This window comes from Scardinius erythrophthalmus (genome assembly GCF_964197995.2).
Source record: "Scardinius erythrophthalmus genome assembly, chromosome: 24".
In the NCBI taxonomy this organism is placed as follows: domain Eukaryota; kingdom Metazoa; phylum Chordata; class Actinopteri; order Cypriniformes; family Leuciscidae; genus Scardinius; species Scardinius erythrophthalmus.
In genome coordinates this window covers 21,662,894-21,679,626 of record NC_138244.1, presented here as the reverse complement: position 1 = coordinate 21,679,626, position 16,733 = coordinate 21,662,894, and the positions used below count along the sequence as shown (strand labels likewise).

The 16,733-nt window shown below is 35.5% G+C and overlaps 1 protein-coding gene across 1 annotated transcript in view; it reads left to right on the top strand.

Annotated features, from left to right (window-relative positions):
• Positions 1–16,733, top strand: part of dusp8a (dual specificity phosphatase 8a) — a 45,081-nt gene that overhangs the window by 11,982 nt on the left and 16,366 nt on the right. The window contains exon 3 of the mRNA XM_081355787.1: positions 8,935–9,073. Coding sequence (XP_081211913.1) covers positions 8,935–9,073 — 139 coding nt within the window. The remainder of the gene's footprint in view (positions 1–8,934; positions 9,074–16,733) is intronic.

Genomic DNA, 16,733 nt, shown 5'->3' with positions numbered 1-16,733 from the left:
AAGTGTGTGTTTGGGAGAATGTGTGGATAGTTTACGTAATCAAGGAATTGGGGAACTATCGGTGACATCCAAAGGCGGTTGATGTCTGTACGCGGACAGCTGCGAGCCTTTGAAGGGTTCAGTTTACAATGCTGTTCGTTTTGTGTGGACTTCACAACCATGTCGCTTCACAATATTATAATGAACTAATGTTTACTTGTGAACACCCATTAAAGAGTCCCTGCTTTTGGCGCCAACTTGCAACATCTGCAGGCAAATTCATATGCACATATAGTATTTGACACTTCCTTATGTAAAATGATTTTGTAATTAGGTGTAGTAGTCAACAGTCAGTATGAAGTCGAAGAAAATGTTTGAGATCACAAATCAGGGGTCTTGATGTTTTCTGGCGAGCAACTACCCTTGATCTTCCCAGATTGCTCATTTCTAAATTTGGAGGACCACTGTAGGTTTATTGGTTATCAGAGGCTCTGAAATTGGAGACTTGAGTTTTCCATGACTTCTACATCGAATATGACATCATTTTTCCCGCCCGACTGGCATGCCAAGTCTTTATATTTTTAGGCACTCTGTGAAACTGACTGAACTCTTAGGGGGAAATCCAACCACGGACAGATGTCACGTAAAACTTCATGCCATTACTGATGAGGTCAATGGCGAAAACTGATCCGCCTTTATTGCGCACCTCGCTTTCCGGAAAAATTATGCCGCATAGGGAATGCAGTGAAATTTTATGTCACACCAGTGATGAACACTGAAAGCAAAGTCATGGTCTCAAAGCCACCATAACACAACACGCTTTTTTTGAGGGCATAGATACAGCTTGCCTTTTTGATTGTTGGTTCATGAAATCAATTTTGTCAGTTCCTCATATTCAGGTTCACAAATGAGTGACCGACCTGTCATGCATGCAGTCTTTTCCGGTTTGGCTTGCACGCTCTTTGTAACCCATTTCAACTGTTTTTTTAGATGCAAGTTTTTTGTCCCATCTATTAATTTACACAATTCACACTTACAATGACTTGAATAAACCTCTTCTATGATAAGCATGTTTTTCATTTCGGAATTTAAATTCATTTTGATATTTTTTGGGTGTAATTGAAGACACTAAATTGTCTGTAGGTGTAAATGAGAGTGTAAATGTCTGTGTATGAGCCCCTGTGATGGACTGGCCATCCATCCAGTGTCCCCTGCCAGTAGCTGAAGATGCTGGGATGGATGGATGGATGGATGGATGGATGGATGGATGGATGGATGGATGGATGGATGGATGGATGGATGGATGGATGGATGGATAGATTTATTTTTTGGGTGGCAAAAACTGAGAAATGTCAGGGCGATACAGCTGTCCTGATATAGTAATGAAGAAAAAAAGCCTCATTAAAAGAATGAAATTGTTGAAAAGGAAACTATATTAAGTAGCTTGGCATAATCCTCTATTATTATTTCTTTAAAAAGCAACAACAACAATATTTGAACAAAGACTAATACAGGAAACATAAAACAGGAAATTAGATGCCTTGAAAAATATATTTAAAAATGTTTTTGAAAATAATGATTAAGATTTCAAGGTGTGAGTAAATATTTTGTTATATTATAAATTTTTAGGGTCATGGTTTTTCATTACCATATGAAACCAACATGAATACAAAAGGTCTGTTTCTACGAATTTGGCAAATGCGTTTTAAACTATATTTAATTTATATAGATTATTTAGATTATGTCATGGCATGATTTAACTATTCGGAATCTCTTGATATTTTGGGTACTTCTTCAAAATATGTTTCATATGTTTTAGTATGGTGCTGGCACTGAGCATGTCAGTTCTGGGCCTTTGTGTGCTATTTGTTTCCAAAAAAAATAGGCACTTTGATTCAGATTTTCTGGCCAAAACCAGTTCCATCTGAACTTAACAGAGTGGCACTGTTTTCTTGGGTCACTCTTTCGCTGCATTCCCTATTTCTTTCCACTGCCGAGCCTAGAGGCTGTGTGGCTTTTATTATCTCCCTCAGTAAAGAGGATAACACTTGTGATTAATGCAAGTCCTGGATAAAGCTGGAGCTATCTGGGTGTATAAGTGGGGGGAGGTGGGATGGGGGACGAATTCAGGAAACTCTTTGTTATTGGATGAGCATGACATCATAATCTTTAGTGTGGCCACTGACAGAGCGCTAGCTGAGCACGTGCAAATCGTCTACGCGACTAGCGCTGGATCCAGACAAAACCCTACCCCCTACATCCCCCCCACTGCTTTGGACAGCTGCCATTGCCAGAAGTTGTGGCATCAATGTGTGAGCTGAAAGTAACGACATCACCGCAACCAAAGGCCACCAGTGTGGTCCATTGTGAGCGCGAATAAAGGAAGGAAGTGAAAGAGGGTATAAATGCATGGGTAGCACACATCCACACTGAGATAATGCCCGAGGTCCCCCATGGCTCTGTGTTCGGCCCATTTCAGATTGCATCAGCGGAAGGCACCATATGCGCCAATTGCCTGGCCTGCATTGTAAATGGGTCAGTGTTAAGTGCAGAAGATAGAGTGCAATGGTACAGAAGCAGGTCTTCCTTTGCAGCCACGAACAGTCTTGGCTTATGGTAATCTGTGCTGCTGAATGTTCCATTGAGCTGGTACTGACAGATGGCTATATGTGGTCGCCCAGAGCGAAGACAGCCGAATAGACAGATCTGAAGGATGTACGGACTGAACAATGGCCTAAGAAAGGAAGGTTATTATCCAGGCCTTTATCTTGCACTCTTTGTAGAACATCACCTTTTCAAAATTTCACATGTAGACACTAATACATTTTTCTGTTTTCTAACGAAAACATCAATGATGTTTTTCCATGCAAAACTCACCGCCAGGTTTATGGCTAAAACAAATGTGCCCACACAGATTCTGGCACCAAGGATGCATGGGTTCTTCAGTGTAGTTGAGCTGGATAAAGACACTATAACTTTGCATCATCGACACTTATTGAACTGAATGGAATCAACATTGAACTGACCTGAGTGGAATAATTACACTAGAGCAGCTTATAGCTGAATTGAACTTGCTTCATAATTGATGAACTGGTGCATTGACAAAATTATTGAACTGATTTGAAAAAAACTCTAAAGAGCTGCTTTACTGCTACATTGATTAATTTTACAACATTAACTTTGTTATTTTCCTGTTTATTAATGTGAAGCTGCTTTGAATCATTCTGTGTTGTATAAAATGCTAAATGCTTAAATGTGACTTGACTTGAGCGATATGTATGCTAAAATATATGCAACATCTGAAATCACATCAACATACTAAAAAGCAGTAAGTAGCTTCCTATACTGTAGCTTCCTAAACATACATTTTCATGTGAAAATTGACTCCAACACTGTTGACTATGTCCTGATCCACTGAACATGTAAAAGTACAGAGGACATACTTGTCAACTAGTTAAATTAGAATAAATGAGCCAGAGAGCTGAATGGCACGGGTCAATGGTCTCAAGATATATGTATCCACACAGGCCCCCGACAGGTGATATAAATAGTAATTGAACGTGCCATTTTTTAAATTCTGCTGATGTCACAGCATGCAAACGATCTGAATATGTTACAGATCTCTGCAGTGACCTTGGGAGCATCCTGTGGATCTTGGAGAATGTAGCTATTTGACATGCTCGTCTTTGTGGATGACACCTAACTATTACTGAACATCTCTATTGCTTGGTTTAGTAATAAGTGGGTACCTAATTACAACCCCACAGCACTGATGGGATTTTCGAGGTGTATCCGGCTATTCTCTGAATAGCATACTACCAATATACTACTAATATTTTATATATCAATTACCATAATATTTTTTATATTCCTTCAGTATGCAATAATATGTACTGTATACTATTTGCATTGAGTCAATTTCTGTATGTGTGGAATACCTGAATAAACTATATTTTTGGTTGTACGTGTACTTAGTGTACTTAGCTTAGAAAGGACTGGCTAATATAAGGTAACTACATGGGTTAAGTTTAGGTTAAGGGTAGCATCAGGGTTAGTACCCAGTTATTTCCCTGTTATTACTATAATAAGTGCATAGTATGTACATGGAGAACAGGACTATAAAATAAAGTGCTACCATATATATATATTTTAAATATTACAGTTCCAATTTCATCTTATAAATCTTATCTGAGTGAAATATCACATAAAAATAATAAATGCATAAAATAATAAATACTATACATTATACTGTATATTATATATTTTCTTAAAATAATAGATATTATACAGTACATTATATTTATTTTATTAAATCTTTAATAAAAAAACAAAATACTATACATTATACAGTACACATTGTATATATATTTTTTCCCCAAAATAATTAATAATTAAAATAATAGATATTATACATAAGACAATATATTTTATGCGTTGCCTAAAAAATATACATTATACATGGCATTTCATATTTTAAATATTCAGCTCACTGCAATAAATATCAGTGCACTCGAGTTGACCTTACTTTTCCAGTGTGAAATATGAGCTGTCAAATCTTTCTCTGTCGGCCTGTGAGATGTTTTTACCTAGAATTTGACACAAAATTAGATATTAAAAAATAAAAAATAAACTTTAAATTTCAGAGAAAACTGGACATCACTTTGTACATTAATAATATGCCTGTCATTTTGATCTCGAACCGAAGGACTTATAAGTAAAAAAGCAGTTGACAACAAAGTCAAATGTGTAAATGTGGCAGCATTCGTGTTTGCCCTATAGGTGACCCAGGCTTCAGCAGGCCTTCACGGGAGGCCATGCTTCTAAAAGACCATAATCCCCAGGTGATGATGTCATGTCTGGATTTAGCTTTCATCCAATTAAGGTGGAACACCTTGTACCGAAGCGGGAGGGGCCTGTGGGAGACGGGCAGGGCGAAGAGAATGGAGGCTTAGGCCTAGTTTCTCACTATCCCCTGTCAATCAATAGCCTCAGTTTAATACCTTATCTAACAGCTAAGCTTCACTTGCATAATCGGTCAAGGTAAATGAAGAACGATAGGTGTAAACATATTCCAGGCCCTTTAAAACCAGGACTATGGTGCTATTATTTAACTTTCTCAGTCAGCCGAGTTGAGCTGGCAGGGAACGCTTGGTACTCTTCCACCGAGTCCGACCTTCGGCAGGTGACATCACCTTTTAGGCACTTTGCCAAGTTGACGGTGTTGTGGTGTACACACGCCGGCTTTCGTTTTCTTTCACATACACCTTCTCACCTTACTTACTTTTAGAGACACTTTGCATTTGCAAGGTTCACTAGTTGTGCTATGGATTTGAATGGTGTTTTCTTTTTATGAACTGGACAACTGATGTTTATTTAACTGATGGACGATAACTATGAAGTTTTAATAACTGTTCTAATTTGGTAAGAATAGGGAAGTCTAGTCCACACCACAACTTTAAAGACAACAACTCAGAAAAATGATGTCATTGGAATCACAATCACAATTTTTTTTTTTATAATATATATATATATATATATATATATATATATATATATATATATATATATATATATATATATATATTATACAAATTATAATAAACAGAACATTATCGTCCATTGGTGTGAATGCTAATTATTGTTATAGTTATCTTTATAGTTTATCGTTCTTGGTGTGAAGACCTGACTCAAAATATTATTCATTCACAAGTCAGACAAGTGACTAAGTCGACATTTATGTGATGTGAGTCGACATTGACTAGTCGCTGATGACATCATTAATGAACAAATAAGCCAGAACCTTGAACCGAGCCTTAAACACGGGTTGCCTTTTGGGCAGCGCAATGTCATAAGCCATAGCTGTGCACAAGACAACCCGCGTTCGAGTCTCGGCTCGAGGTTCAGGCTTATTTGTTGAGCTATTGCTCCTACACAACAGCTTATTTTTATCCAGTTCTTTTGTCTTTGGGTCGTAATTTTTCTTACAGATTTCTGCTCATTCTAAATCAGATACAGATAAAGTAGCACAGTAAAGATATTTAGCACAGTAAAGCATTTATATCAATACTAAATTAATTAATTACACATTAGTGAGAGAGCGATTGAGTGTGAATTATTTCTACCTGGCAGCATCTCTCTACTAATAGCTCTGGGGTTTAGTTCCTAAGAAATATACGCTAGAACTTTTCAAGCTATTTTATTGATAAATCACAGAACAGTGTTAACAATACATTTCTGCACTACTGCACTATTTCTGTGTGTGCGCGATCTGCACGTTATGTGCGAAACTACTGTCTGCATGTGTGTGAGTTACAAGGCAGCTGCGCATTAGTTTAGAATGGCGATTAACTTGCGTTTACCATAAGCTGTTTAAAACGTGCATTCATCCGATCAATTTTGAGCGTCCATGGTATAATCAAACATATCTTGTGGAGCACACTCAGATTATGCATTTATTTGTCATTTTAACTGTTTGGAAATGGAGCGTAAAAGTGTACTTCAAAGATTTCTTATCCTGTTGCGCCCTCTATAGGCCATGATCAGCGACTATTCGACATCAAGCTTAAAGGTGCTGTATGTAAGTTTTTGACTGTACTAAAGCATAAAAATACCATAATATTTTTGCAAATTTGCAGATATTTAGGAAACATGCTGAGTTCACATAATCGTTTCTCTGAAAAACAGTGCTACAGCCAGTTTTATTTTCTTTGAAATGTGCGTTCTATGTCAGAATGTCTGTTTTTGTTTTGCTCTGTGCGATATCGCACACTGCCAATTTACCCAATAGTATTTCGCCACCACAGGTTGCCAGTTACCACATTCATTTCTGTCCTTTTAAAAAAAAAAGAAGTTTCTCGTGAACTCGCTGAGGAATGCTTGAACTATTGAATTGAAATAAATAGTAACTTAAATGTAAGTTTCTTACACAGTCTTATGGGCCACATTATGATATTTTGGAGGGTTTGAAAGCTTCATTCCCTGTTTATTGCAAATGGATAGAAAACTTCATATTAGAAAATTCTTCATATTCTGTAGTCATACTTGGCTTATTGAATTGCTTTTTCTTTTTTTGTGACTAAAGTCATTGGAAATCACAATGGAGTGGTGACCAAAATAACCAAATGCATTCTTATTAATCGTCTATATTGTTGGTGTTTTCCCTTCCTGCATTACTTTCCTCTTCTCATCCCCTCTTTTTTTGCTCCTCCATCTTTCCTCATCTTCTTCCTCTGTCACTGGCCTCGTTCGGTCTCCCCTCCTCTCTTTCTGTTTTCTCCAGTAGTGCTCCAGTACAGTAGTGAGTCATTCTGCAGCGGCTCTGGCTGATGGTCATGTGATCAAAAACTGCCTGACAACATTGAGACAGCCGGGCTCGCGTGCAGCCACACACAGCTTCACACTCCTGCTGCATCGCAAACACCCCCCCCACACACACGCATAAGCGCATCACAAAGTGCATGCACTCCCATTCGGGTATAACGCACTAGTGCACACGCTGAAGCCTCGCAGCCGACACGTTTTATGCGAAATGCATGTCATTTGGAACAGGAATAGAATGATACCACATTTTTGCTCTTGATTCTTACATGTTTGTCTGTTCCACATTAATGCACATTAAAAAGCTGTGGCCTTTCGTAAAAACGCACTTTAATAATCACTGTCATAGTACAGTGAATGAGCGATTTATCGGACAGATTGATTAATTGGTCAATAAACATGCACATCTGGCCAAAATGCTGTCTCCCCCTTGTGTCAGTTCCACAATAAATTGTCTGATGTATTAATAGTATATTGTTTATATTTATAGTATATCGCTCAGACAAACATATTAGTATAAATTTTGTATGTAATAATTGCTATATAATCTATTGCATTATGATATTGTCAGTTCCACAACCCTACATCCTTATCAATATATTTTATATATGTAAATATATATTATTAATGATATATCATTTGTATAATATATTATTTTAATATACTGTTTAACTGCTCTACAGTAAATATTCTTAAAAGTAAAAAGTAGTTGTAAATATTTCATATTGTCTAATATATTATTAATTATCCAAATTATCATATATATATATCTATATATATCTATCTATAAATTATCTATCTATATATATCTATATATATCTATATATATATATATATATATATATATAGTCAACAGAACAAGGAAACAGTATTTGTGTTTTATTTGTTTTTAATATTGCTATTTAGGTTTAATTTATTTTTATTTCAGTTTTAGTTTTTATTTATTTCCATTTAATAATTTTAGTGCTTCAATTTAAATTTATTTCAGTTTTATTGCCAAGGCAACATTTAAAATGTTCGTAAAATTTTTGTTTTTCAACTAATATTTATATTTTATATTATTTTAGCTTTATTAACTTAAATGTTAATTATAGTTAACGATAAAGTTATTAATAATAACCCACATTTATATTTGTGTTAACTATCTATCTATATATATCTATATATATATCTATATATATATATATATATATATATATATGTATGTATGTATGTGTGTTTGTATTAAATAATATATTGTGTTTTATAATATATATTCACAATTCTTAGATGCTTGTAAATATTATAAATAATAAATATCAAATATTGTAAATAGTTAATATTGTCTAATATATTATTCATTTTCTAATTACACATATAGTATTCATCATTGTCTAATTTTATGCATGTATGTATATGTTAATACATGTTTATGTAAACAATAATTTTCACAATATTCACTTTATATATGATTGTTGTATCTAATTATATCAATTATGTGTCATTAATGTTATTTTTTAGCTTCTTTGTATGTTACAATTGCTATAATGTCATCATGGCAGCCTTGCTATATTGTGAAAATAGTCAGATGCCCGTTTACAGCGCAGCTTCTATCTATGACTTCTAACTGATATGTTCCTGTGTGTTTGTGCACTCAAGGTGGACCTGGCCCGCAGACAGGAGGTGGTGGTGTACGATCAAAGCACAAAGGACGCCGGTCAGCTTTCCAAAGACAGCTTCGTCCACATCCTCCTGAGCAAGCTGGACGGCACCTTCCACAGGGTGTCTCTGCTCACAGGTACAGAACGTCAGCATTTACTGAGACTTACGCTGGGAAACTGAGGTCTGATCTGCAGGAGAGGGACTGGGACGTATCGGTTCTGGTTTATACCAGCAGATGGCGATTCTTACATCACAGATTCTCAAACACACTCCTGCTTTATGCTGTCATTTCCTCACATTTCCTTTACACGTTTCTCTCTCTCTCTCTCTCTCTCTCTCTCTCTCTCTCTCTCTCTCTCTCTCTCTCTCTCTCTCTCTCTCTCTCTCTCTCTCTCTCTCTCTTTTAATTTCCCTTTCGGCTCTAACTTGTCTGAGTGTTTTTTTTTCTGTGCAAATGAATCAGAGGCCTTGATGATTAATGTTGTGTGCTGACAGATTTTTTGTTATGTCATCATTTAAGGAATGTGCACACTCGAGTTGTCGAGTACTCATTTTGCACCATGTAGTTGGCTAGTAAAAACATTCATTGTTTTTAAATTGAGTTTTCATTTGCATTGTTCCTTGGCGTAGGCACCAACAAAATATCACCTAAATCCCCCCATTACCGGTTTTTATGCTTTAAACAATGCATACTGGTCATTTTATTTATTGTGATTATAGTGCTCTGCATTTTTGTTGTACAAAACCTTAGAGTTAGCATTTTAGCACTTCTTGTTCCATCGTCCCGTTGTCATTGTTTTTTTTTTTTTTTTTTTTTTGGTTTTTGGTTAAATACCTGAAAATAAGGTCTGTGTTGAACACAAGCTCAAGATATTTTCACATTTTATTCTACGCCATCAAATATCTTGTATCGAAATACAAGTATCTTGAAAGGCAGTTGCTAACAAGTGGCTAAATGGGACTATAGAGGTTGTCTGGGACATTAAACGTCATCAGCCGAACGGGGGAACTCATCTACTCACTAGTTCGCTTTCACAGCCTCTTTTGTGTTATAATTACACTCTTGCAAACCATTCTAACTCAAACTTTCAGGGAATTGTTATTATTTTTTTTAATAAAGACTGAAAGAGAGTTATGTGAAAATGGTGTAGTTCATTCATAGCCTAACTTTAGCTTTCTACTTATGGTGATTGTATTTAGGCTTCATTAAAGTTGTGTTCATTTGTGAAGATCTTCATGATGAACAAAAAATATAGGAATCATAAACATTTGTTGGTCAAAGAGTTTATTTTCTGCAATAATCCAAAAGCCAATGGAAAAATCCTATTGGGTGTATGTCGAGGGAACCATGGTGATGCGAACTTCGGGTTGGCCAAGAAAAATATGTCACAATGCTGCACTCTATTATTAATTAGATTAATTGAAAGTATTTTTTTTTTAAATAGGTGTTGAAGTTAGCTTTTTTAAACCAATAATGAAACAATTTTATGTACAGTACATACAAATTTTGTATTGATTTATTTTTATGTTGAGTATGTTAGTCAAATCCTTATCTGCAAACTTCTGAGGAAAAGAGTAAAGGATCATGTAATGCTAAGTGTTTCCACAATGTCTATGCACTGGTCTGACAGGAATCTCCTGCTGTCAATCAAATAATGATGTCATAATTCACAAAGGAGCTGTTGGTTGCCAAAGGCATGATTGTTAACCGCCATATGCAGAACAAACCTTAAGTAAACACTTCAGAAAGTTTTTACATCTCACAAAAACAGACTTCTTTTCACTTTCTTCTTTGCACACTTCCTAATACGTATAATTACTATTTTTGGTTAATAGCGACTGTCACAGCAAAGTTTGTCTCTCAAAGTGATGAGTCTGTAGAAACCCTCAGAGTAGGCAGTTCTCTGCGTGAAGCAAGCTTATGTTTTTTTCTTCTTCTTCCTCTCGCTTATTATTAAGCTGCATGATCCAAATATGTCAGCAGTGAAAAGAAGCTCAAATTTATTTCAGTCAGGATTTGGGGAAATATCACCACTTCTGCAAATCTTTGATTATGTGGCTGCTTCTGCTGAAGCGTCTGTCACTTTTAAAGCTTAAGTCCCATTTAGTGTTTTTCGGTAAGCTTCTGCCACCTTAAATTAGAAGTGTCACGCATGACATGGAAACTTAACACGGCCATCACTGAAGCTGAAACAGCACAACCCTGGCTTTGCTCAACCACTGCAAATATAGGAATATTGCTGTTAGGGACATGAAATATGAAGTGTTTTTCAGAATTCATGCTTGTATTATCACTTTCAGACTCTGAAAATAGTTCTTTGTGTGCATGAGGCCAGGAAAGAAGACGTCATTATTTTATTAAGACCATATTAAGACAATTTGAATGACAAATGGCTCTTGGCGGCCTTTGATAAACATTAAAGGACAGCTCTAGAGGAGATGATGTAACGTTTCTGGATGTATTCAGTCCAGTGCATGCAGTATTATATTAACTTTATGTGTGTTTCATGTGATCTGGATTTTGTATCGACTCGTTTTCATTTAGCATATACAATACTGTGAAAAAGTCTTAGGCACGTTAGTATTTTCACCAAAAACAAATGGTTTTAAGCCAGTTATTTGTATCTTTTGCGGTAGTGTGTCAGTAGGAAATATCAGTTTACCTTTCCAAACATTCCTTTGCCATTAATTGTAATAATCCAGTGAGATTTTTGTATGCACAAGTAGTCTGACAGCTTTTTTCCGCCACAGAATAAAAAATAAAAAAGGTAGTTGTGACTTTTTATCTCACAATTCTGACTTTTTATCTCAGAATTGCGTGATATAAAGTCCCAATTGTGTTATATAGTCAGAATTGCGTGATATAAAGTCCCAATTGTGTTATATAGTCAGAATTGCGTGATATAAAGTCCCAATTGTGTTATATAGTCAGAATTGTGTGATATAAAGTCACAATTTCAAGAAATAAACTTGCAATTCAGATTTTTTTCTCAGAATTGCGAGTTTATTTTTATAACACGCAATTCTGACGTTATAACTCGCAATTGTGACTTTATATCACGCAATTCGGCCTTTGTATCTCGCAATTGTGAGATAAAAAGTCGCAATTATCTTTTAAAATGTTTTATTCTGTGGTGTTAACAAGCTTCCAGTATGCTGAAAATAGAGATTTGATCTCACTATCATTTGAGTCTGTCTGTGATTACATGAAGAAACAGAAAAAACTGAGACTGTTGCAACGTCTCCAAGACGCTTACCTGCAAAGCTACCTGAAAAACTATGTGCAAGTGTACCAAGGACAAAAGCTGTTTAAACGCAAAGGGCGGTCACACCAAATATTAATTTGATTTTGTTAATAGAAGTTAATTGATAAATAAAATCTATTTATGATATTATTTTTGAAAGCATCCTCACTTTACGACATTTTTACCTAAAACTTTTCACAGTAGCTTGCGGCTTAAGTGTGGAGCACCGTTGTACAAATGAGTGATCATTAATGGAGTTGCGGCCTATGAAGAGTTTTTCAGATCATTGATAATTCTACTGTTACCTATGAAGAGAGAAAGCCTGCACACTAGGGCTTATGCAACAAGAGTTATGCAACAATGTTTTTGGTTTAGCAGCAGATTAGATCAGGTGTTATGATCGGAATAGTGATGATTAAATGATAGACTCTAAATGAACAGGAAGTTTATGACCATTTCCTGTCTCAGGCAGTCACAGTTTCCTTTACTAAAAATGCTATCTGGATTAGAGTGTCGATTATGCACAATTCAACTTTGAAACTCCCTCAAAACACATGCAGACTGATGCAACAGAAAGCAAGGGATGGTTTCATTGTTTGAAAATACCATTCCAAATAGATTTCACAAAATGTTACCACTTTACGTAAAAAATTTAAAAATAAAAAAAACCATTTTTAAGTGGTTCTTAAAGAAGTTTGTCTAGCAGCTGTTGTGAAATCTTGGCAAGTGAACCTTACAGATGCATTGTATGAAAAATATCAATGTACCATACATTTTATCTGAAAAGCTACCATAATTTCGGCACATTTTAGGCACAGTTTGACATTTCAGGCATTGTGAAGCATTAGAGCAAAGAAACCGTAGGTGTTTAGTGTGCAAATTTGGAAGCTAGCCTACATACATGGCCATGGTTATGGAGTAATGGAAATGGAGGATAACGTGAAATATGTCGTCTGCCTTTAGCTTATTGAAAAGTATGGCATGGTGCAAGTCCAAATCGCATAAGTGTTTTTATTTAGTGAACTTTAACATCGAAACTACCTTTACCTTACTGCATGGTTTAGCTCAGACTCCATCTCGGTTTCCTTTCTGTGAACTTGTTTGTGTAGCATGTCACAAAAATGATCCAAAACTCAGCATATTCTACTTCTCACACAGTTTTTTTTCTATTGTTTTGTTAATCTGTTAATTATTTAAGTAATAATATTAATATATCATAATATATTATGCCTATTTATTCCTTATATATATATATATATATATATATATACAGTATATATATATATATATATATATATATATATATATACATACAAAGATCGATGTGAATAGAGAAAATTCATAGAATCTGCAGATATTTAGTGAATAGAGAAAAAAATATATATATATATATATATATCATTTTATTCAGTTTTTTCTCTATTCACTGAATATCTGCAGATGCGTGATATGACAATGTGTGAATCCTAATTTTCTGTTATTTATGCTGCTATTTGCGCATATAAAACTAAACCCATGAAAAAATTTATTTTTTATTTTTAATGGGTCACAGACACTTATAAATTTTAAATTATTTTAATTCAAATTTAACACACTTTTAATGATCGGTTTACGACTTTCATTTGTCGGTTAGGGAAAAAACCCAAATGAACATCCCTAGTGTGAAGAAATTCTAACACGTCTGAACCAGCTCTTTTGACTGTCATAAAGATTGTCTGTTGCCTGTTAAGTTGGCCTGCAGTTTCCTGTTAATCTGTGGCGATCACAGGTTCTCGGACTGAAATGTTATGCGTGCTGTTGTTGAATTTGATCTTCCATCTCCCTCCACAGGCATCTCATCCACGCTGTCCTTCTTATTGGAATGACACACACATTTACACACGCGGAGTTCACAGCCTGAAGCTTTCACACCTTACCCACAGGGATGTGCTGCAGAACGCACGCGTGTATCCTACAGATGTGCAATCACTCTCAATCTCGACAGCCTGTCGCCATCTGCCTTTGTTTTTCTATGCATGGTGGGACGTCAAGTCCACTGGGTCACCTATATGTGACCCTGGATCACAAAACCAGTCATAAGTCGCACGGGTATATTTGTGGCAATAGCCAACAATACATTGCATGGGTCAAAATGGTCGATTTTTCTTTTATACCAAAAATCATTAGGATATTAAGTAAAGATCATGTTCCATAAAGATATTTTGTAAATTTCCTACCGTAAATATATAAAACATTTATTTTTGTGAGTGAATGCAGCATAATCGCGAACATATAAGAACAACTTTAAAGGCGATTTTCTCAATGTTTAGATTTTTTTTGCACCCTCAGATTCCAGATTTTCTAATAGTTGTATCTTGGCCAAATATTGTCCTATCCTAACAAACCATACATCAATGGAAAACTTATTTATTCAGTTTCAAAAATTGACTCATGTGACTGGTTTTGTGGTCCAGGGTCACATATGCATTTGCATGTGTGTCATTTTCTCCAGGTATTACATGGGTCAATGACATCATACACATTTTTTGCTCTGTTAATTCATTATTTTTGGTATTAAAATAAATGTTAATGTGGTACATACAGTCTGATACAATTGTCCTTATATCATAACGAAGAAATATGAAACAAATTGAACTTCATGAAAAGAAAAATGTAAGTACAGTAGTTTGGCATAATTTATGGCTTTGGGGGGCTTCACTACTTATTAAAATAAAATAAAAATGTTTATGTGGTATAACAAAGACTATAGAAATACAGAAGACGCGTCACTCGTATTGTTTTGAATGGGGAAAAGTGCAACGCTCAATATGGCGGAATAAGTCCCGCCTCCTAAATAAGAGCCAATGGCCGATTGTTAATTGCTTGAGCTTATTTCGTCCATTAGATCGAAAGATCTGAAAAAGCCCATATATTTAACCAGTCATAGACCCTCCCATCAAAGAAATTAGGACAGAAGTGGTTAAAAGTAGGCAAAACACATTTTATACACCATGTGTAAACATAATTTGTCTCACTCATGTGCATGTGATCCGATCGACCATCTTAATACCAGGTGTAAACAAGGCCTCTGTGTCAATGTCAATAAGTCTTTTAAAATATCAGACAATTTTAACCTTTTTATGACAAGCCAAGTTTAGTTCATATTGCAAAATGTCATGTGGTGCGACTCGTAATGATATTTATGATTTTACAATTAAAATGTTCATAAAAGATACTTTTACCTTGAAAATAGATTTAAAAGCTTTTGTGAGAATGATTAAGATATGTACAAGTAAATGTTTTTTTTTACCACATGACTTAAAGAAAAAACATTTTAATTAAAATTTTATTTTTATTTTTTAAATAGTGTAAAAGCTTTTCAAAATCATATGAAACCAACATAATTTCAGAGAGTAAATTTCTAACTTGACATATTTTAAACCTCCAGATGCTCTAAAATTGTCTGCTGCACAATTCCTCTCAAAAGGGATGAATAAAATGTCCTCTGTACCACCAATAGTTAAGGCAGCAAAAGTGGGAGGAATTCGGCAGAAAGTAGCAAATTATGCTCAATTAGAAGATGAAAGTTTTAGCTTGGCAGGGACCAGAGCGCGGCTGTTCCTTCCCCCTTTGTATTTAGCTGCTTTTTGAGCTGAATTCAGCTTTGTCTAACTCCCGGGCTTCTATTATGCAACTGGGCGTATCTTGCTGAAGTGTTTGTGTGTGTTCGCCAAAATGAGGTAATGAACAGGTGGTGACGCATTCGCTCTAAAACAATATCAATATATCCTTTCACTGTAAGCCTGCCCTCAACATTACGTTCTCTCTCAGACTCCAGACTCGCCACGGTCAGCCAAAGCTCCAGTTTTGCCGCCGTTTCTACGCCCAGTTGAGGTAAAGGACAGGAGGGCATTCATGATTTAAACCAGCACAGGAAAAGTCTGACAGACTTCTCTGGAAAAATGGTTCCTGTTATATTTGCACGACTTTAACTGTTGTAAGCCAAGATTATGAAAGACAAGTCATATTTTTAGCCTAAACATTCAGCGTTCCAAGATGCATTTTTGAAACATAAATGTACAGTCAATCTTCCAACTCTGAAGTCAAGTTAATCGTGTCAATTAAACACTAACAAAAATGGCCCTAAATGAGATCCAGCTGTTGTTTTTTTACATGCATGCATTCAGCAGACGCTTTTATCCAGGAACAAAAGCAATTAGTCAAAGAGCCAATATAGCCTACAATGCCAGGTTTTTTAGACAACTAGAGTAGGAAGCAAACTAGAAAAGAGAATAAATACAGTTAAAGTTAAAGTCCCCCTGCAGTCTAAAATGTTATCCTTTAAAACTCATCTTTGATCACCAAAATTACATATTTAAACGTTTTTTTTTTCCTATGAAAAAATGTCTTCATGCCTTAGGATAGCATGAATGTAACTCTACACCCTTCCCTCATTTAGTATATGTCGTTCTATGAATATGCAAATGAGCCCTGCCTCCACTCACTCACACCAGCTCAGAGATCCACTCGTTGACAATCACACGTTGGCCTGATTGGTTACTGCGTTTTTAA